This window comes from Stegastes partitus, unplaced genomic scaffold, assembly GCF_000690725.1.
Source record: "Stegastes partitus isolate 25-593 unplaced genomic scaffold, Stegastes_partitus-1.0.2 Scaffold3630, whole genome shotgun sequence".
In the NCBI taxonomy this organism is placed as follows: domain Eukaryota; kingdom Metazoa; phylum Chordata; class Actinopteri; family Pomacentridae; genus Stegastes; species Stegastes partitus.
The window spans coordinates 29,139-52,033 of NW_007581361.1; the positions used below are offsets into that span (position 1 = coordinate 29,139).

Genomic DNA, 22,895 nt, shown 5'->3' on the forward strand with positions numbered 1-22,895 from the left:
TTTTCAACCACAATTTAAAAGCAATGTCTTATTTCACTAAATTGTAATTTAGCAATTTTTTATTTATTATTACTTTTTTCAGTTTCTAGTTATTTGAGTAACTAGGGTGAATTTTGCCCTTTCTTTAATGGAAGGATATGAATGAATTTGAGGACAACTATAAAGATGTTACTGTCCCTTTAATGCAGCATCTTTATGCGGCCCCTAATACAGCGTAATGCGCATGCGCAAAATTAAACATTATGGCGGGGAACGAGGACGTCAACAAACCCTGTAGCTGTTGAGCTGCTGATGAACAGTGTTCTACTGACTTTACATACTGAACTTGAAGATGGTTGAAGGACCGGGTTGCACATTAAACGGAGAGAAAATCCGTTCAAAAGTCAAGACAGGACAGAAACTAAAAGAGTTCAAGGGCAGTTTATTAACATCAACCGTAAGTTAACCTACGTTGTCATGACGCAGTTAGTTACTTAGCACAATTAGCACGTAGCCACAAGCCTCGTAGCTGTTAGTTTGTTGGCTTCTGCTGCTTTTAACTAGTTTATGTCCCTTTACAGAAAAACGACTCTGGGACAAGTGCTTACCGCCGTTTTCATGGCTGTCAGTACACCGGTGTCGACACCCTGGGCAAGGAACTTTTCATGTACTTCGGTCCAAGAGCTTTGAGGTAAATCGCGCAGTCGAGCAGCCACTAGCTTAGTCAGCTGCCTGGGGTTTCTGGGGAGACGCCAGACTCTGTTATCCGTCAGATTGTGTGACCGGATTAGGAATTTCTTGCAGACTTTGTTGTCACTATCACTATGTCAGACATTTCATTTGAGAGCAGTGGGTGCCGACCACGGAGCCTGTATAGTGTTTACATGCTGTCACACATTTTGATATCTTATTTAGTTGTGCCAAAAATCGGCGAGACCCCAGATTTCGCGACTTCAGCTGGAGGATTAGCGACACGCAAAACAGTGAAGGGTCGAGCAGACACTGACAGCTCAAGTGTCGGTGCTGTGCAGGCAGAACTGTTTCTGCTTTACAGCTATCAAAATTCCTGACCTTGTCTGTATTTGCTTCTTTACAGGCATTAGTTTACTGTGGAGGCTCAGTCCTTGGTATCAGTTTTCTTTACAATCATGTCAATATATATGATAAAAGAATATTTCCTGTGAAAATAAAGCTGTAGGTTTGCTCGAGACGTTGTTTTTTTCTCAAAGTGTCCACTTAAATTAACGTCATATTTATTTGTTTGTGCTGTTTTCTGTATGGGACTACTGTGAATTTAACCTTTCAGTTTTCGTTTTTTTTTATTTGTGATTGTAAGAAGAAATGGATGACAGATATCGGCAAAACCATTTTTATTTCTCAATATGCAATTCTATTTCTCAGTGTCAGTCATAGCACAAAGAAGAATATTTTCTGGAGAGTCTGCCGACAACTTGTTTGTGAACAAAATAATGAGACAAGAATGTCTGATATTTGCTTACCCAGTGAATCACATACCCAATAAAGTCATAAAGATACTGCAATTATGCAAGAGATGTTAAAAACTGTGTGAAAAATCTATTATTTAACAGTCGATGTATCTAAATATATATAAAAATCTCCAGAGTTTAATAAAAACTGGATGCTGCCTGTATTTTTTTTTCTTGTGTACAACATTGTGTTTGTGTATATATAATTCATTTGGTGTTAAATTCACTGGATAAGTGATAAACAGAGTTCTTTTTTCTTTTTCTTTTTTTTACAAATAGGCTCTCACTTGACTTACAAGGCAGTAAATATACTTTCTTTCTATCATGATTGACACTTAAAATACAGCAGACCTTTTTTTTTCTTACAATTATCTACTTTAAAAACCCTCATACAAAAACTATACTTAAAGAAACAACACAATTGTATAACATTAATTTAATGAATGCTTTTATAAAAACAAAATGTCTCAAGCAAACTTCAGCTTCGTTGCCAGTGCAAACATAGTTATTGCACTTTATTGCATACTTTATTTCAAAAAAAGCTGACACCAAAAACTGGTAGCACTAGTAAATAGTGCCTTTTCCTTATGTATGATTATTCAAATTAATTGGTGTCAACAAGCAGCCCGAGGTGTCACTGCTTTCCACCAGAGCACCTGCAAGGATGGAGACTGTAATATTTATTATACAGCTGAGTGGCCGTGTACCAGGCCACCTTTCTGTCCTTTTGTCGTCAACTCAGGAATTTGTCTTTTACTTTCTTTCATGCTCACATCCTCTAGAGTCCACTTTGGTATGAATGGATCGATGCGTATAAACCCTGCTGAGAGGAAGGATAGAACGGGCTCCGCTCCAGTGTTGGAAATACACCTTACCAACGACATTGTGTGCTTCTTTGACAGCACAGTAGAAATAAGGTAACGGGGACACCAGCCTAGCCTAGATAGATTGAGGTGGCAGAAGTTCACCTTGGGGTGTGCGTCTCATTCAGTGAGTATGTCCTATATTCTGCTCTGTCTGAAGACAGTAGCTGTTGTTGCATGAAAAATGCAGCCTTTTTGGCTTGACATTTGTCCTGTTTATGACCTGTAAGGTGCTGGTGTAATGTCTGTTGCCAGACACACATTTATTTCTTCTGTCTGAAAATTTCACCTGCGCTGTCCCATATCATAACAAACAAACCAAAACAGAATATATGAAAGAAACAATTTTGAAATGTGTAACCTCAAGAGATCACCTGTTGACCTGATGGCACACTTGCAATAACAGAGGCCATATATTTTATAAAATCTACCAAAACTAAAAAGCTGTGTGCGTGCAGGTTAACGGAGGACTGCGAGCAGAGACTGAGGGCCATGGAGTGTCTGGATGTGTGCTCCAACAAGTTCAGCTTCTCCCGCTCTGAGGAGGCGGTGAGGAGCCAAAGTGGCAGGATGCTTTGTGACGTTCTCCTAGACCAAGCCGTCATGCCGGGAGTCGGCAACATCATTAAAAACGAAGCCCTGTTTGACTCTGGCCTCCATCCAGCCGTGAAGGTATGGAAAAGATGATGGATTGTGTTCAGCAGAGGAATAAAAAAAGAGGGTAAAAAATACAAGACAACTCACAGAAAAAGTTTAAGCCCTTGTATTATTGAGTGATGCATTGCAATGAGGAGGGTGAAATAGGGATAAGACAAACAAGCGCATTGCGGCACAGATGTGCTTTCCCCACTGTGCACTTTTGAAATGGAAGTATTTTAGTTTTTTTTTCTTCCCATATATATATCCACATTGACTGTATTGAATTTCAAGGGTTTTCCCTCTGATTTACAGCACATATTTATAAAATAACCATTAGTAAAATATTTTGTAATGCTGATCTGAACTGATACCTAAAATGTGAGAGATCCAATGCGTCACATTGCTCTCAGGGAATGTTTTAATAAGCAAACTAAACATGAAAAGTGTAGTTTTAGAGTGACCTATTCACTGCAGGTAAGAGACACTTTGCAGCATGACTACTTCTATTGCTCAACTATTACCGGGAGCTATGCTTCACTATGTCTACCTCCTTTAGAAAGTATTACATGTGATATAGGAATATAGCACACTGGACCAAAACATTAATCTTGGACTCTTGGCCCCTTCTTCTTCTGGGACCACTGAATCTTTGAGCTTCTCCTCCATTACCACGCCCCTAGCTGTCCTGAAAGAGCAACAAGTCCATTTTTTTCCCCACTCTCTGAGCCAGACTGAGGTCCTTTGCTGCTTTGGCTACAAGTCTGTATGTGATTTTTCTCCATTGCATCATTTTAAATCAAGTTTTTTCATTCATGGCTGGTGTTTTCATTGTTTATATGCTTGTATTATTGATTTGCTCACTGTGAAGCACTTTTCGCCTCTGTTTTGAAATGAAGGGCTATACAAATAAGGTTTATTCACTCTCCGGCTGTGAACTGTAACTAACTGCTGCTTCATTTTCAGGTTCAGCAGCTGACAGACGAGCACATCCACCACTTGGTGAAGATGACTCGTGATTTCACTCTTTTGTTTTACAAGGTTAGACTTTGATATATCAAATGTTAAAGTAGGCTTGTTGTACACCTGGAAGATCTGAATAGGTTTCTATTGATGTATACACATTTACTCTTAGGTATTTAGCTGACACTTCATTTAGAGTTATTTGCAAGAACAGATGAACTTAAAATCCTGTTTTGCAAAGAAAGAAGAGCATAAGTCAAAGCCCCGCTGCCTGGAGAATAGATGAGACAAATATTCCTGTCTATATACAATAGACAAGTGAGGGAACATGATTTTTTTGTTTGTCTGTTCTCTTTATCCTTCTTTTTATTCATGCTTGTCTGCCCTCCTCATCTCTATCAGTGTCGCAAATCTGGCTCTGCTCTCTACAAACATTACAAAGTCTACAAGCGTCCCCAGTGCGGCCAGTGCTTTCATACCATCACAGTCTGTCGTCTTGGAGACAACGGCAGGATGACTTACCTCTGTGAGCGCTGTCAGAAGGGAGATCCCAGCGGGGTTGACATCAGGTAGAAACCCCTGTAGACCTTTGGCACTTTGACTGAGAAGGTATTGTCTTGCATTCTTGTAAGGGCTGTTCCTCTGAAGGTTCATTCGGATATTGTTCAAAAACATGATACCAATTGTGTTTAACATCAACGGTAAACCTTTCAACATGCTTGTTTTTTTGTTTTTTTTTCAAGCAGTGTGTATTTTATACCACAAATCTGTGATGTTTTATTTACAGTACAAACTGTAAAAACATGGTGCTCAATTGCGTCTGTGGGTAGAAATTCTCAAGTGTTAAGATAAAACCTAAAATCCTCTTGTAACAGTTGGTTTGTAGTTTTTATTGGAATTCTTAATGCACTTGTTGCTAAAAATGTAATACCAGCACAGAAAGCAACATGGTTAAGCTAGGTGTCACATTTCATAACCTAATCTTTGCCGAAAGTTCTAAAGCTCTTTAGATAATATGTTCAAATTTAGAGGGGCCATCTTTGCAGGCAGATGGGCTTGGCAGGGAGTGGGAAGTGTTATGGGGGGAAATTAATGCGCATATAAGGCTGTGTTTGCCAGACAGGGCACAGGCTCAACACCTCCTGGGCTATGTTTGAGCAAAGCTTTGCGAGGGGTTAGAGTCTAAAGCCCTTACAACGCATTACACAGCTGATAAAGCAATCTGTGAGAAGTTTCCTGAAAGCCGCTGCTACTTTCTTCCTCCGTGACTGTTGGCATTGCAGATCTGCCTTCTTGTCAAACATAGTCGCACTTCATGTCAGAGCACTAATGTGCACGTTTGGATTCTTGCATATCTTCATCTTCTGCTTGAGCCACAAATGTTTGTCTTGTTAAATTTTTAGTTTCGACTGTGTCCTTTACAGTCAGCTGACAAGAATAGGTGAATCAGCTATATTTATTGCTCATTTTACATTTGCAGTTGCTATGACTAATTGTTTTCAATACAATTAGTCAGTCAGATTTATGTTTACGTATGCACACTCTGAATAAATGCACAAATAGTTCTGGAAGTATTTGTCAGCCACACACCTCGACTGTTGGATGGTGAAACGACAAAGTGGATTAAATTGAGTATAATTGGTGCCATTTTGTGGCCAATCCGTAATGACACATCTTTACATCAAACATTAACAGTCCTTCCCACAGAGAAAGAACTTGCAGTATCATCACATATTGATTTGAATAATCCTCCCAAAAAAGAAAAGAAATACCAGGAAAATAGACTCATGAATAAGTCGTTATTGTCATCATCATAATCACCCACTCGTTACTGATGCAAGGCTCTCTTCCTGACCCGTCATTATTACTTAAATAAGACGCTGTTTGAAATCTCCTTTTCAGACGTTTCACTTGTTTCGAATCTTTCATATCTATCATCTCAGTGATGTCCTTTATATCACTAAACAAACGACGTTTCTGGTATGAAGGACAATTAAAATCAAAGTTTACTGTTCTTAAACTTCATATTTACAACACATATTATAGGTAACAGTAATTTATGTCACATTGCCTTGTACTGAAGGGTAATTTTCCAAAAATGAAATTGCACTCAGTTGCCAGTTTATTAGGCACACTTTGTTATAACTAATACAGTATAATAACAATCCTGCAATAAATCCTTCCCTAATGAAGGTTATATTGTTCAGTTTTGTTGAAACTGTTTCAGAGAGGTGATAATTCAGTTTCATGGTGGTCGTTGAGGCTGTAATTTGTGCTGCTGTTGAGTTGTATTGTGTCGTGCTGTGAGATGTTTATAATATTTATCGGCATTACTTTAACTTGTGTGGGAAAATATGTGCGTGTATGTATATATGTGTGTACATAAACATATATAAGTAATTTCAGTGGCATTACACATTTTTCCTTCAATACTTGGCAACAAAGATGTGTTAGGATCATCCTTGTTGTGCTGTTTTCTTTACCCAGTAAGCTCCCCCTCAGAAACAGTTTGATCGGTTGGACCTACAATGAGAGAAGCAATGATAATGTGGCTAAGAAGGAGGAAGAGGACTGGGCCTGTCAACTCTGCACGCTCATCAACCAGCCAGCAGCAAAAGCCTGTGATGCCTGTCTCACTCCAAGACCAGAGAGTGAGTGAAATGTTCTGCCTTTATAGTCACAGAATTTAATGAGGCTTTGCTAACAAGAGCTAAAATAATAGTTGCTGTCGTTTTCTGAATGATAACATGGACAGTTTGACAACTGTGCTTAAGTACTTCTAAGCAAGACTGTAAACACCTAGTGACTCTGCAGTCAAGTGGACTAAGCTCTCTGCGGTTGTGTTTGTATGTTGCAGCACGGATAATGAGCATGTCTGTCAGTTGGCTATTTTTCTCTGACTGTCTTGAGGTATCGTGTGACAGCAGTGAACTAGTATGAAAGAAATATTCTTGCTGTGTCTCTGTTTCTACAATCAAACTGCAGCTGAATGGTTCCTTTCGTACCTTTTTACGTTATCACACTGACAAATTCTAAAAAAAAATAAGGTTTTTAAATAGTAGCCGATCGAACAACTAAACAAGTGTCACTCCATCGTTTGCCTGTGGTTTATTTTATACTGAGCTTTCCAGGCGTGGGCAAATTAATAACTTTTATATGCAAGTCTTACATTTTGAATCCAGCAGTCGGTTCAGATAATGTTCTCAGTCCAAACAAACAGGCATTTTACTGTATTTTTTTCCTGTATTTACAGTGCCCTTATATATTTATGTCTTCCACTATTGTAAGACAATAAAACATTTCCACTTCCAAGGGGGATGATTATTTTTTAGAGGAACTGTAATAGGTAATTATCTGAGTGGCCCTCAACGGTTAGGGTTAGGGTTGCTTTTTCAGCAGAGAGTCTGAGTAAGTAAGAGTGTTGGTTGTATTTTTAGATTCCTTGGAAATCCGTGAAATTGAACAACGCTTTTTTTTCTCCACAGAAAGCTGACTGAGCACTCTTGTGTTTCTCAACAGTGCCCTGATTTGCATATGTACATTTATATAAGTGCATCATCCACAGCTGGGGGTTAAGGGCTTTGCTCAAGGGCACATAGTGGTAGTTTCTGTGGGACCAGAGAGTTACACTGATTCACGTCTCCTTATTGGTGACGGATTTCATGTCCACTGTCAAAAACATGAACTTCTTTTCAGAGTATTTTAATATGGGCAGCTCCTTTCACAGAATTTTGCATATGGCCATTTTTAGCACCACAGATTGTGTGACATTTTATGTGACTACACAGCAAAGCATTATTCTGCTTACTGGCAAATTTTATAGCAAGCTAACCACGTAAAACAACCTGCATTTTATGAGAGCATCCAGTGTATGAGAATGAGCTGCAGCTGCTGAACGTGAATTGAGTTTCTCTCTGGCTCTGTCTCCACAGTCCACAAAGACAACATTAGCGCTGAAGCATCACCCTTCACCGCTGATTTGATTAAATACCCCTGCACCGCTTTCAAGAAACCACAAGAGGAGCTCAAAGTCAACTGGAGGTCTGCCTTCGGGACTTCCACCCTTGTTTTCTCTGACTTGAGCAAGAAGCCAAAGCCTGTAAACTTCCCGCTCTCCCCAGTCGGCAGTCATTTGAATTCCTTGGCGGCAGAAGGAGGTTTATATAAATACAGCGTCTGCCAAGGGACAACAAGCCCCAATTATGCCTCTGGTGGCTGGCAGAAGCAAAGTGTCGAGCTCTCCAATGGGGAATCACTGGCCTCCTACAGTCACCCATCCAAGAAAATGAGAATTGATCACAGTCCCTTTCCCAGTAACAATGCTCAAAATGGAGCCCCCAACTCAGGGTGAGTGAATCTCTTACTTGGCTATTCATGAATAAGTTTATAATAAGAGAAGTTTTTTGCAACTTCAGGGAGATGAGCGGAATAAAAAAAAAGCATGTGACTGTGGAATTTTAATGCAACACTGTTAAAAAATAAAAAGTTCACATTGATGAATAGCTATGGTAGGATTCCAGGCATATACAATTATTATCAACACACATCATCACACACGGTTAGAAAGAGGTTGTTTGCTCGCTAATAAGTGTTGATGTGACAGGTACTCCAGCTTTTTATTTACTATGTGTTGCCAACTAACAAGACTGTTCCTTCACTTCTGTCAGTATGCGCAAAATAGATGCGACAAGCCGTGCAACTTCCATTTCTTCCGGTCCCAGCGCTCCTTGTTGTGCATCCCATCGTCGCCCAGCTGTACTCAGAGTGGTCCACAAGGAGGGAGAGAATAAGGGACGGCAGTTCTACTCCTGCTCGCTTCCAAGAGAGACCAAGTGCAACTTCTTTGAGGTAAAAGTGGAAAGCAACTTATCTCTTTGCCATTGCCCTGAGTTTTAGCTTATCAACAAACGCTGTAATATGTTTACGGCAATAACGGAAAGTGTCAACGAAGTTAATAAAACCTTATTTTCTCTGTTGCAGTGGGCAGACTTGCACTTTCCTCTTTGTCACCATGGCAAACGCTGTTTAATGAGGACAGTTCTAAAACTGGGACCCAACAACGGTAGGAATTTCTACACCTGCAGCTTTCCAAGGGGTAAACAATGTGAGTTTTTCAAGTGGGCAGAAAATGGACCAGGGGTGTCCATCCTCCCTGGCTGCTAATGTGTTTTAGACATACATTACTTCTGCATAAAACTCTGAATCTTATACACTTACAAAAACACACGGAAATGAAAAGTTGCTTGATAATGCAATATTACCAACATAAAATACACGTGTGTGTGTGTCAACTATACATTTAAGGAGGAAAGTCTGTTCAATGTCTGTCCATCAGATCCTACCAAATACTATGCTTGAATAAAATGTATTTTAATTAGGTGTCAACTTGCATTTATTTTGTAACTATGTTCATCTTTTAAAGATTTTTGTTTTTATGTTATCATGATAAAATTGTGATAAACCAAATAAAGAATCCAAACGGGATAACATTTGAAGTGACCAATGTATTTATTAAAGTGACATTTTATTTAGAAAATAAGTAATTTGCATAAAAAATGAAGTGTGGAAACTTTGAAAGAGAGCATCCAGTCATACACCATCTAAAAACAATCGACAGATTTCAGGATTGGTGTGTCTGACTCAGAGTTTGACACCATGAAGTGGAACTGGTTGAAGCCGGGGACTTTGTTACAGGCTGCACCTGCGGATATGAAAAAGTAAAACAATGCACTGGTAAAGGGGGGAAACAAAGACACCTCTTTATCATTAATGTCTCATTCAGTTGTAGAATCAAATTTGCATTTTGATCTGCTTGTGCTATCTAAGTGATGGTCCCTACTGCCTTCTGTCACCTGTTAATCCAAATATCTCTTTACATTCTCATCTCAATTCCTGTAGTGCAAAGTAGGAAACATGTTTGCAAAAGGCAACAAAACACTGCAAATGTGAACAGATATAATATTGAACAAACTGTTGAAGATGAATAGATGATGAGTTTTTTGAAGGAGAATGGACAAAGGATGTGCCCTTTTGCTGTCACACTGATTTCAAACTATGTCATTGTGGTCATGAGCACTAAGCACTGTCAAGGTAGAACAGCTCTTTATGACAAACTTCAGAACAGAAGGCAATTTAATGTAACTTCCAGGTAGAAAATATTTAATTAGTGGCTGACCTTCCTACTATGACAGGATATAGAAAACGCTTCTGCGAAAATCTCAGAGTGCAACTATCACAAAATTGTATTTACTACTGTAAGTTTAGATAACTTTTGATTCTCGGTATAGCCTTAGATTGTAAAAACTTTGATTACACTAAGATGGTGTATTTTTCATACACGTGGTCTCTGTGTCGGCCTGATCTCGACTGGATTTTCTAGTGATTGTTAAATATGTTTCTTCATATGTTTACGATGTAAGTTTAACGTGCTATTAGGTGAATATATCTATGCCTACATCTCTGTCAATGCGTGTACCAGTACCTTTGGCAAGGAGCGCTACAGTCTGTATTTGCGAACCCAAACACTCACCATAATGGCCTGTTGTGTTAGCACAGATGATGGCTCCAAAGAACTCGGAGTAATGCCTCTTGATTCTGGAAATGGCCGACTTGCAGGCTGCCGAGGGATCGGCCCCGGCCCTCATCAGCTCCACGGCCAAGTAACTGTTGGCAGGATTACATGGAGTACCATGAGGCAAACTAACAAGTGCTGTCAAGGCCACCAACCAGGATGATGATAGTGATGTTCTTGAAATTATAACGTGGGATGGAGCTGATGCAAGAAATAATATGGTGTCCACAAACCCCTCAGTAAATGTAGTTTAAAAATAAAAAGCGGTATTATTCCCAGGGTCACTCCACGGTATGCAAAATCATTATGCCACTACTTGTTAAGTGTTGACAAGTGTACAAAATCAACAAATTGGGAGAAAATGTAATGTAGTAATTTGCCATTCATTTTAAATTACTTCCTCCAAGCAGAAACTATGACTGTCATTAACTCCATTAGCCTGAGGTCACTAGTGTATAACAATGTGTGACACGTCTGCAATTGGAAAAATTGACCTCTGTGGAAATATATGCTTTTCAGAATGAAAAATATTGAAGAACCTCGTTTCTCAGTCAATACTTCTGACAGGATACGTAATATGTTACATGTTATTTCTAAGACTGCACAATAAGCCAATCAGTGGATAAATTCCCTGTTTTGCAAGAGTGTGTTTTATATATACACCAATCAGCCACATTAGAACCGCTGACAGTGAATGACATTGATCATCTTGTCACATTGCAACGTCCTGCTGGAAAGTATTGGATCCTGGCTCTCGTGGCTTTTACTTTGACCTGTTCCATTCACCTGAATATTTATTGTTTTTACTTATTTACTTACTTAAACGATTCAGGATTGTGGATAATTCCAGCATACGTAACAGAAGTGTTTTTTGAAATAGCCATTTGATGTGTTATTGCTGCATTTCTACAGTGAAGTCCATTGAAAGGCTCCTGATCATAGTTAAAATATCTGGACTCCCAGTAAAATGTGGGCATTTAGAGACACACACTATTAACAAGGTTCCTCCTGAAAGAAATAGTTCTAGGAGGTGAGTCAGAAAACCATAACTGAAATCGGCAGTCCAAAGGTATGCTATATGTGAGCATGAAAGCTAAGAGCTACTGAGAAGAACAGTGTGTGCTCACCAAACTATCCGGGATAAATAAATCTTAAGGAGAAAAAAAAAAAAAAAAACCTTCTGAGACTGCCGTATTCTCACAGTCTGGAAACAAACAGTTGCTTTAGTGAAATCTTGCTTTTTCTGTGGAATGTACAAATGACAGTTTGGGGGCAAAGTAGTCACGCCTCCACTCTTTATTATACTATTTATGCACTTGCAGCTAGAGGCACTCAACCAGAAGTTGGATGTTTAAAATCTACATGTCACCAATGTCAATATTTTCGGAGCTTTTTTTTTTTTTTTCTGTCAAGGAATAGCTACATAACAGTCCTATTATGCAAAAGGTAGCTGGGAAATAAACTCAGGTTGGGACGTATGAAGGATTTGGATTCAGTCAGCACGTCTTATGGAATTTAAGATGCAACACTGGGGTTAATTGTGAGGTATGTGAGGCTGTATATTTGGGTAAGAAAAAGATACACGTACGGCTGTATGTGGACAACTGTGTCTACACTCCAACAGATGAAGCATTTATGAAGCTAAAGCAATCAAGCTGCTCTCACCTGAAGCAAAATGCTTCTGTATTTCACTACTTGGGTGAAGTCGGAGCAGTCTGTTAAAAATGTAGTCCTTTTTTTTTGCCCTTAGCTAACAATACAAAAGTCTACTAAGACACATACAACAGTGTGTCCTAGTAGACAAATTAAAACCTTAAATTAAAGGTGAAAGAATCTATGTAGGTCTGAAGATTCCTGACTTTCCCTTTTTAAATATCCTATTCAGTGGCTTTGGGGCTATCATCTTCTTGCATGCAGTAGTGTAGCCACAGACAAAAGATAAGAATACAGAAAAGACATTTTTAATTTATTAAGGACATGGTTGAGATACCTGGGTAGAAAGCACATCATTACGTCTCCATCTCCAGTAGCTGCAGCTCCACCAGCTACGCTGTCTGCATAAGCTCCTGCCCCAACAACAGGAGAGTCCCCAACACGACTGCAGGACAGAAACATGACCAGGGCTTGAAACACAGATCAGTGTCGATATTAAATGACACTAATCTAGTACCATTTTCCTAAATAATACACACTTCAAGTACATTTAGGGCAAGCCAATGCATGTGCCTTTGAATAGCTCTGCAATGCAATAATAATAAAAACAAAAAAAGCATTTCTGCGTTCATTTCACAAACCTTGTTGTAAAGCTCCAGCAGAGCACTGTCTGAAATGTCAAGAGGGTATCTCTACCACAGTGATACATTTAGTTACTCCTCTGTGATCTTTTTGGTTGCTGTTTCAAGGAAATGTTTAAGTATTCTCCAGCTTGTTTTGCTTCTGTGCAGCCTTTGCCTGATTTACCTGAGTGAACTCATTGAGTTCTGTTTTTTTCGGTGCCCTATCAAACTTGTAGTCCTGAATGCAACCTTGTTCCTACGCTTAAAATACTTGGATTGTGGATATCACAAGTAGCTGCTGGGTTTCTTTAGCATTTAAAATATTTCCAAAATGAAGACATTTTAGCGTCCTGCAGCAATTAGTGTGCTCTTTCCAGCCTCCAGGACAGTAGGTGGCAGTAACGCACCTTTAACATGATTGCCAGCTGCCAATCTGAGCAAGAGAGGACGAAGACGCCCAATTGTGCTCTCCCTTCATGACACCAAAATGGATACCATTCAGTTATTAAATGCCTCAATCAGTTCTGATCCCGATCATTGAGATCAGATCAGGACTTCGCCATCTAAACTTATACCGTATGGTCCACAAAGCCTCCATATGTTTCAAAGCATTAAAAATGAGCAAACAAAAAACATTAAAACAAAAGATCTCTCTAAAAACTCTTAGAGCTCAGATCAATGTAATCTACATACCCTGGAACCTTGTGAGTAAGTCCATTGGTTGATGTGCCGGCTGCCACGTGACCATGATGATCAAGAACAATCATCCCTGGTGAAAAAGCAAAATGTGGACACTTGAAACTCCAGCCACTGCTTGGTAGTTGAAAAATAAATAAAAAGGGGGAAGAAAAGGAGACTGATTACATTTTTTAAGCACACCACTAAATTCCTAGAAGCTCCAGGTGCACTGATCATTACATAAACCTTGCTCAGACCCATTAAAAGATTCATGTTCGAGGAATAACTCATCATTACCTTTCTCAAGATTGGATTTTTATTTAAGAAAGAAACACAAATTCAAGACCTTAAAACTGAATTGCTCCCTGGCAAACCCTGCTTTAGTCGGTCTGCCTATGCTCATTTCTGTTTGGCCTGTTATACTGCCACATATTCTCTCATACCTGTCTTGTTTCGATGAGGTGCCGGAATACTAAACTATAAAATGCCCCAGGAAAGCTGGCTTCGGTGTCAGCTGATAAAACCTACCTATAGTGTCATGGGAGTGCATATTAGCATGCCGTGCCCTCTTGCTCTGTGTCTGTGTCGCCTTGGGCCTGTAGGGTCCACAGGACTTGGAAGGATCTGGATAGACATCCTTTTGACAGGAGAGAAAACAGCATCACTGTTTGCATAACATCTTGGGACTTAATAACTGTCATAGCACACAAACAAGGCATGCTGATCTGTAAGGCACTTTGATTTAATTAAATAAAACCCTAAGCACGAGTGTCAACAAGTGGTTTGGTACCTAAGATACAATAACATATAGTGGGGGAGATTCGTACCTCTTTCAGCAGTCAAACACCATATTATAATGAAACACGGACCGTACCTGCTCATTCATTCTAAGCCGTTCTGGATCGTCAGCACAGACTGCAATGATTATCTGTCAGAGTGTAGTGCAGTATGACAAAGGGTATCCCTGTCTCTCTAATTCAAGGCTCCTTCTCTGCTCTTACAAGTGACGGAGTGAACCGGCTCGACCTGCTGGGAGGTGTGAAAAGTCCATCCTATTCCTTGGATCCTACAGGTAAGTGAAATCCTGCTAACAACTGAGATCAATGACGAGTGACGACAAGCTGTGATGTTTGTAAAAAAACAAAAAAAAAACAATGCACTGCCTTTGGTACAGGTTCACTTTAACGTGAACTAAAACTTAGAGGTCTTCTAATACATATTATGTGAGACAATTACTTTTTTTTTTTTTTTTTGACCAGGCGTTCATCATGCCAACGTTCAAATTTGCTTGCCTTTGTTCTGAAAGTGTATGTGCATTATTCATAAAGCAAAGGCTGGTATATTACCTTCATGAAGGTGAGTGGAAAACCCTCGAAAACATTCTCCTTGGTTATAAGTAATGCAAGCACAGTTTTTCTCCTCAGCAACAATCTGAAGTTTTGCAAAATAAGCATGTCGACGAAATAATGTATTTACGCTATAAAAGGAGAATAACTTTGCTCTGAAGAGTCAAGCTGTTGCGATTGTGAATTTATAACTTAACCACACCTAAACCTCAGCACAAGTTGGACTATCACTGCCAGCATACTACACATATATGGATTCTACAACTTATAAGATGCTTAACTTATCTAAAATTTATGACAGTAGTTGATGCATACAGTGTGTGTATGGTGACCAAAACTGTACATTAGTTCCTCTAGGTTTTTGTCTTGTTCCATTTTTCAGTATTTGCAGATTAACGTTTTCTATGCACCAACTCGAAAGCAAATTTTGATGTATTGTAATTAATGAAAGACATGATTCATTTCTATGGGTAGTTCGAGGAACCCTGAACCGATCGAGCGAGGGGAAAATCGGGTCGGTAGAAGTGGTTTGTTCCTCAACTTGAGTCATCATGAGTTTGAACACAATCTGTCCTTGTACTGGGTGGCCCCGAGTATAAACGGTGTAAATTAGATCAACAGAACACTGGATACTCTCTGGATAGAAAACAGTTGACGTATTGTGGAGATTTTGGGATGTTATTGGGGGATTGAATGGGAGAGTTTTAACGGATTGCAACAACTCGGTGCTGTGGGGCATTGCCTCGTCCATGAAAGCTGACTTTTTATGAACTACTTTAGTATGCCTGTCAATTTTGCAGTTTAATATCAATCTTTTAGAAGCAGCATGCCCGTAGCCAACACAAGTGAGGAAAAACACACACGCGCACACGCACACACACACACACACACACACACACCTTTCGATAATTAGGTTGGCAGTTGCCCTTCAGCCACTGAGAGAAAATATTCACAGATTTGTTGGTAGTCAGGTCTTCTGCGATGAAGCCCATGTTTTCAGCAAACACCGAAGCTATAAAGAGAGAAGTAATACTTTCAGGTCAAGTTAAACATTCTGGACCACTCTGACCTTGGGTTATGAGAAAAACAAAGGGTCACAAACAAAGAAGGCACTGGAGGCAATCTCATCTCATTTAAGCTTGTAGCCTTGGTTTGTGAATGAGGACAAGTTTGCTGCTGCTCTGAATAGTGGTGACCTTACCGCTCCCTGAAGAATGACGGTTCAATTAAAATGAATAAGCTGTTCTTCACAGACAAACTAAATTATTTGATTCCAAAGATACTTATCGCACTGGAATAATGCGTTTCAATACTAACCTACAGTTTCCTTTAAATGGCTGGTGTGCTATTCTTCTCTCTCTACTCACATACTGCCCTCATGAAAAAAAATACAAGCACACGCTTATATATGCTTTGTTTCCAGGCACTTCAGTGCTCCTCAATCAGCATTTAAGACATTATACGATAGCTTAGACTCATGCAGTCATCATTAACTGCTAATGTCAGACTTGTAGAGATTAAAGCTTATACTGCGTCTACAAGGTTTTGGCCCTAATGTACTAAGTGCCTACTTGAGATAATTAATGCAAATTCAAGTGTCCTTAAAACACATTTCAATCATTTTCTTTCAAACTCGACAAAACCTGCCACGGAGCTTGTATTAGATCAGCAAATTGAATTTACGTACTGTATGTTGTTCAGATAAATGAATGGGCTTCAAGATGTTAAGATTGATTTTTATTTTAAATTCAATCTTTCGTGGTCAACAGTCCACACATACCTGACTCTCCCACTAGCAGTGTGTGGTCAGTGTGCTCCATCACAGCTCTCGCAACCCCAATGGCATTCTTGATTCTTCTCAGGTCTGCAACTGCACCAACCTCCATTGTATCGCTGCTCACAGAGAGTAGACAGACAATGCACATTCCTGCTGGCCTCTTGGACACAAATAGTATCTGCGAGTAATCTATCTCCAAAGTGTAGGAGCAAGTCTGTCCTCACCCTGCTGACCCCCTGTACTCTTCATAGATAGCTGCCTTGAGATTAATACAAATAGTTTATTTTCTTTGGTAATAGTAGACACTTGACTTTAATCTATAATTTGACTAGAAATGCCTAAAGTAGAATATTCAGTTTTCTTCATATCTGAGTGAAGTGAACCCAAAGTTCTCATCTATTTTTTGAGTCTGCAGTTTGTGCTGGTATTGTTATTGACTGTTGTATATAACAAGACACTGAAACCTCAATAATTTCATAGAGTTGAGTCAACTGCTCCCTGACACAATATGAAAAATTTAACATTTCTACAGAGCTACTATTTATTGCCAGACGGTTCTATTGGATTACATTAAACTGTACAGGTGTTTAGATTCTTGCACTGCGAGCGCACAATATGCCCGCTGTTGATAGCTACTGGATTTCTTATGCAGCTATATTGGATCATGTGTGGGAGCCTATCCTCTCCCCACAATGTATTCATGACTATGTAACCAAAAAAAAAAAAGTCAATTTTCTGGCAAAATGAAAGAAGGAACATTCCACAGAGAAATAACAAACAGCTTTGCCGCTTTGCTTTTTTGTTGTGAGCTGACATTTACTTCTAATATTAACTTCTGAATGTGTAAATGTTTAGATTTAAGGACCTAATAATTGGCAAGCTTTCAGATCCCGATGAGACACTTAATTGGTGTTTTATTGAAGCAAGGCTAGCAGGAAAGGTCAACCAGTTAAGTCTGTAAATGTTACAGATATATAGACAGCACCGGCACAAATTGCAACAACATGACATAAAGATGTTGACAGCTGCAAGTGCCTAATAAACATGATGAAGACCTTGGACGGTTTCAATTAAACACAGGTAATTTCTAATTTTTTTAAATGTCACAAACATTCCTTTGTTCATTTATTCTTTGGTTCATGCTTAATTAAATAGTACTAAAGCATAAAATGTAGGAATAATAAAAACGGGCTTGTACTGTCTTACAAAGCTGCTTTTATGGTGCACATATGACAGCTAATATAGAAACATAATATCTGTCCGATGTTATTACCATAAAAGGAGATTTTTCATGTTAACAATCTTGACTGCTCGACTGCACTACATTTTTTTTTTTTTTTTACTATGTCATGGCCTATTTTTCCTTTTAGTAACAGTGTATGTCCGTGCTTTACCCGTTCATGATCATGGCATCCAGCGTGGTCTCTCCAGACTCATCTGGGCTCCCGCCATAACCTACACTGCCATCGCACTGCTCCATTTCACAGCGGGCACAGCCTTTCTCCACTGCATCCAGCACTGAGCCGCCAGCCTTCAGGGCACTCCATGCTACAGATGCAAGGAATCATTCAGCATGTGATATGCAATGAAACAAGTGCCGTAGCCATGAGAGGAAACACAACCTCTGCCAGTCACAGTATTGAATGTGACAGGGCGTGTTCAGCCTGTCCTAAAAATCTCTATTTGACTGAAGTTTGACAAAGACACTGCTGACAGAAGACGGTTGGTGTTATTATGATACCACAAGAAACTTCAGATGTGTGACCTTGGCTGAGCTTGATAGTGGATCAGTCTCACATTTAGATTAAAAAAAAAAAAAATTTTCATATCCTAAAAATATTGATCAATAGTATCTTAACTCATGCATGCTTTCTCGAAGATTGAGTTTAAAGGTCCCATATTGTGCCCTTTTTCAGCAAATTAATCAAAGTCAAAAGTCTTTTCTTTCTACTCAAAATATTGGAAAGACGGTTTATTTCACCATAACGGTATAAATCCTGGTTTTAGGGCTGCTCAAAATGGGCTGTTTTGCTCTGAAAACCAACGATCTGCTGCTGTTCCCATCTGCCAGAGCTCTCAATCACAGTTTAAGCTGGACAACTGTTGGTTAGTTGGTGTTACACGGTACCTGGGTCAAATTCTTTTTACTGGCTTTTGAAACTGGGAGGCTACCTCGTTGTGGCGGGGCTTGAGGAATGGCAGAGGCGATTGTCTTCACAACTTAACAGCTTTTATTTAAACCTCCAAGTTTATAACAAACAAACAAAAAAAAAACACAATAAAAATGGATTTTCACCAAAAGGGACCTTTAAATTGTGGTAAACATGTGAAACGTATTTAAATCTTTGAGTTTTAAATGAGTTCAAGTTTCATATGACGATACGTAAGATGACCGGTGTGATGGCGTCCTATTAAATCTGAAGCTGACAAGCATTTGGTCTCTGATCTCCCAAGTGCCCATGGGGGGATCAAAATACCAACTGGTACCACTGCCACCAGCTTGGCTCGACATTTTCAAAACCTTCTCCTATGTTGGGCAGGATATTACCACAATTTCCTCCTTCTATCATTTCTAATTTATCAATCTATAAATTATATTCATCCACTGTCTTCTCTGTGAGAATTTGTCTCAGGATATAATTCTTTTTCCTTTATATCAAACACAGTAATACACTCTTTTTCTTTTAGAAATTGCTGCAGAATAGAAGAGTAGATTAGCTTTCTATTGTCAGCTGCTTTTGTAAGCCCCCAAAGGGAAAGAGATCTGCATGGGCGGATCAATAGTAGTGGCTCACAGACTACACCTTTAAATATCTCCCTGCAAAACAGATAGATGGGTACATTTTTCATTTTCAGAGCCACCACGGGGAAAAGAAGTGACATGCGTCTGATAAATTAAAGGGCATCCATCTATCAAATAGTGAGATTTTGAAGTTAACTTTAATCACCTACAGGTCTGAGCTGTTGCATGAGATGTTTTGAATACCATTTCTATCATTTTCTTTTTCTTTTTTTTTTTTTCTTTTCCTCTCCGTGCTGAGCTTCGCACCTGGTGGAAATCCACTTGACGGATAAGTCACAAGCAATTTGAACATGTCCAATGTATCATCCTGAAGGAAATCAAATAGAGTGAGGGCACACCTGGCAATGGCAGTTATGAAGCCGAGTGAGTTCTGCCCATTTCATATCCGCATTTAAGACCCTATTGGTCTTATAAACTGGGCAGATAAGCTCGAGTTTAATCACAAGGACATGGAAAAAGAGAGAAAAAAAAACAAAAAAAAAAAAAGTTAAGTATAATTGTTTGAGGGGGAAATGATGAAAATACTGGTTATGAAGCCTGCCAGGGATTGTACTGCATCACACACACACAACACACAGACACACACATTACACACTGCTATTTCATGATGGAAAAAAAATCAGACAAAAAATATTTGTCCAGGACTGCAAATAACACATACCTTCTTCATCAATAAATCTGCTGATCAGTTTCTTTATCAAATGATTCATCATTTGGTCTATAAGATGTAAGAAAATAATAAAAAACAACAGTGCTGATTATTATGACTAATAAATAGCCTAATGCCAATGCCGGGTGGCGTTTTCATTTATCAACACACAACAAATCCTCACTGGATACCTCGCTGGTTTATTTATTTAGTAAGTAATTACCACAATTTATCGATTATCATAATGGTATAGCATATGATGTGACTGGATTCCTTCATAAAACTACGGTATGAGGCTAACTATGGCTGCAACTAATGGATATATTCACTGTTGATTAATCTGTCTATTATTCCCTTTATTAATAAATTAGTTGTTTAGGTTATAAAATGTCAGAAAACAGTAAAAAAAAAAAGTCAATCAGTGTTTCCAAAAGCCCAAGACGAAGTGTTTTGTGTTTTCCACAACACAAAGGTGTCAAGAAATCACAAAACTTCCAAATTTAAGAAGCTGGAATCTGTGAATTTACACTTTTTTTTTTTTAAACTAAAAAAACTACAAAAAAAAAAATAGTTGCAGATTCATTTAACAGTTGACGATTAATTAACCAACATGCAGCTCTACAGATAACTGATAACAGATTGTTCGGCAAGTAATTGCTTACGAATTTGATGCAGATGCTGTCTTTGAAAAAAAAAAATCCTAATAATAATGTCACATAATCAGAACAAATAAGACATATTAGACTGCCTGGAGGAGTGCAGATGCTTAATGCAATTACTGCTTCTCTTTATTAAACTATAATGGACCACCTTGTGATTCTTCCTCTGCAAACCTCATAGCTTATCGGCGAACATAAATACACAACATGTGGACAATGCTGTTCAACAGGAACTGTACTAGTGACCTACTGCAACTGTCAAACTGAAAGGAAAAGCACAGTGACAGTACAATATTGTAATAAGTGCAGAACTTCTTGAGACTGATCTGTCCAGAGATGTTTAAAGCCCAGACAAATGCAGAGACAGCATGTTTGTGAGCTGTTTTGACCTGGTTTTATGGACTGGTGTTATATTTGCTGTTGTGGCCAAAGTGTCACATGACTGGCTCCAGACTGAAGGAGTCTTTTCAACAACTCCGTGTAAGCGTAAATACACAGTATTTCCTACCTGCAAACGTCGCATTCTTGAAAGGCCAGGTGTTGATAACAAGAGGCAACGACGTGTGTCCAAGTGGCAGCAGAGACGCTAAAGAGTAAATGAGGAGCGACACTAACATTTTGTCTTGTCGATACGTGAACATTACAGCGACTCAACTGTCTCATTTCATAGCCACCGTCACTGCGTTAATACCTAATGTCCCAACAGACTAAATAAAACAAGAGAAGGCTGTTTACAGAGTCCGCTTTGGAGATAAAATGCAGTTTAATTGAATCAAACGTTACACTTAAACTTCCTTGTTGTGTCACATGCTGAGTGGGCGGGTCCTTCCTTAAAGGGACAGTACACGTATTGCAGAGCAGGTAGCATTAATAACAATAATACAGTCGTCCTCAAATGTATTCATGCCCGTGCATTAAAAAAAAATACAAAATTCACAGTAGTCACTTAAATAACTAGAAATGGAAAAAAGTCATAATAAATAAAAATTTGCTAAATTATAATTTAGTAAAATAAGGCATTGCTTTTGAATTGTGGTTGAAAATAATAATTTAAAAAATACATTTAAAAAAATGTCCCAGACAAATTAGAGCTCTTTGCTGATGAGCAGTGGGCCAGAATCAAAACACCTGTCAACAGGTGCAGAAGTCTGATGGAGAGTTACAGAAAACACTTGATTGCAGTGATTGGCTCAAAGGGTTGTTCAACAAAATAGTAGGTCACGGGTCCCATTTTGCTGGTTTGCTTGTTTTGTTTTGTTTTAATATTTCTGTTGAACCACAATTCAAAACCAATGTCATGATTTTTATAAAACTTTTATTTATTATTACTTTTGTCAATTTCAGCTTTTTTCAGTGACAGCTGTTGTTTTTCCTTCCTAAATGTGAGGGTATGAATAAATTTGAGGATGACTGTAATAATAACTTTATTTGAGTAGCACCTTTAAGAACAGCAATTTACAAAGTGCTTTGACAGGTAGAACATAGAAAGGCCTGGGCATACAAAAAAAGCAAAAATAAGCTGATTGTAATAGCCTTCAAGTATTTAAATAATGCATGCAAGCCTTTCAGCAGGAGTACTTCTTGTCTTTGTGGCAATTTCTAAACAACAAATGTGGAAAAAATAAATGTAAAATGCCTGGAGAATTAGTTCTGAATTATTTTGAAAGGAGGCAATCATGCTATGTGATGCAGGAAAATATGAGACGATGAAATCAGTGTCATTTCAGGTAGTTATGTTTCTCCACAGCCTCAGAGTTTACTTATTTGTTATTTGGGACCCAAAACACAGTTGTGTAAAAGTGTTTTGGCTGAATTTTGAGTATTTAATATGTTTTCAGAAAAGAAAAAAAAATAATAGTATCTCGGAAGCCATTGAAAAGTTTTAAAATCTCTAAAAATGTAGCTCCCACAGCTGTGGAATGCTCTAAGGACACAGACTAAATAGTTTTCAGCAGATCCAAATAATTGAATGGCTCCAACCAAGGCTATGTTTTTAATTTCTTGCTAGCCCTTGAAAAGGCAACAAAGTGCAAAAGAAGATGGTATTGGGGGCTCAGATAGTTCATGTTAGCATTTATGGAAGTATCCACACTTCCTATTAAATGGTTGGCATTTCCCCAACTTTTGAGATCCATAACATCAATCAGATGTGATTTGGGGCAAGCAATGCCAGTCAGGGTTCCAGATTTTCATCATTTTGACATGCAA

At 38.7% G+C, this 22,895-nt stretch overlaps 2 protein-coding genes across 3 annotated transcripts; one reads left to right on the plus strand and one right to left on the minus strand.

Moving 5' to 3' along the window:
• The first annotated feature begins 272 nt into the window (after positions 1 to 272).
• On the plus strand, positions 273 to 9,417 carry neil3 (nei-like DNA glycosylase 3). Of its 2 annotated transcripts, XM_008306211.1 has the most exons (10): positions 273 to 436; positions 561 to 670; positions 2,249 to 2,383; positions 2,788 to 3,001; positions 3,932 to 4,006; positions 4,331 to 4,497; positions 6,416 to 6,579; positions 7,861 to 8,275; positions 8,596 to 8,776; positions 8,909 to 9,417. In XM_008306211.1, the coding sequence occupies exons 1-10, from the start codon at positions 332 to 334 to the stop codon at positions 9,089 to 9,091; spliced, it is 1,749 nt and encodes a 582-aa protein (XP_008304433.1). In that variant the 5' UTR covers positions 273 to 331; the 3' UTR covers positions 9,092 to 9,417. The 2 variants fall into 2 exon arrangements, with proteins under 2 accessions (XP_008304433.1, XP_008304434.1); XM_008306212.1 differs by lacking the exon at positions 2,249 to 2,383.
• aga (aspartylglucosaminidase) lies at positions 9,413 to 21,511 on the minus strand. Its single transcript, XM_008306210.1, has 9 exons — positions 21,196 to 21,511; positions 17,971 to 18,124; positions 16,580 to 16,692; positions 15,699 to 15,811; positions 13,982 to 14,090; positions 13,469 to 13,544; positions 12,490 to 12,597; positions 10,458 to 10,591; positions 9,413 to 9,629 (listed from the first exon to the last, which is right to left on the minus strand). Exons 1-9 carry the CDS (start codon positions 21,326 to 21,328, stop codon positions 9,529 to 9,531), a joined length of 1,041 nt encoding a protein of 346 aa, XP_008304432.1. The 5' UTR covers positions 21,329 to 21,511; the 3' UTR covers positions 9,413 to 9,528.
• Positions 21,512 to 22,895: the final 1,384 nt, after the last annotated feature.

Excerpts from the sequence above, each read along its gene's own strand:
- aga (XM_008306210.1), bottom strand. The coding sequence starts at position 21,328 with ATGTTCACGTATCGACAAGACAAAATGTTAGTGTCGCTCCTCATTTAC. Across the intron at positions 14,091-15,698 it reads GCCAACCTAATTATCGAAAG|GATGTCTATCCAGATCCTTC; the intron begins GTGTGTGTGTGT and ends TCCTGTCAAAAG. Across the intron at positions 10,592-12,489 it reads ATGATGTGCTTTCTACCCAG|TTACTTGGCCGTGGAGCTGA; the intron begins GTATCTCAACCA and ends TCCTGCCAACAG.
- neil3 (XM_008306211.1), top strand. The coding sequence starts at position 332 with ATGGTTGAAGGACCGGGTTGCACATTAAACGGAGAGAAAATCCGTTCA. Across the intron at positions 2,384-2,787 it reads GACAGCACAGTAGAAATAAG|GTTAACGGAGGACTGCGAGC; the intron begins GTAACGGGGACA and ends GTGTGCGTGCAG. Across the intron at positions 3,002-3,931 it reads GCCTCCATCCAGCCGTGAAG|GTTCAGCAGCTGACAGACGA; the intron begins GTATGGAAAAGA and ends CTTCATTTTCAG.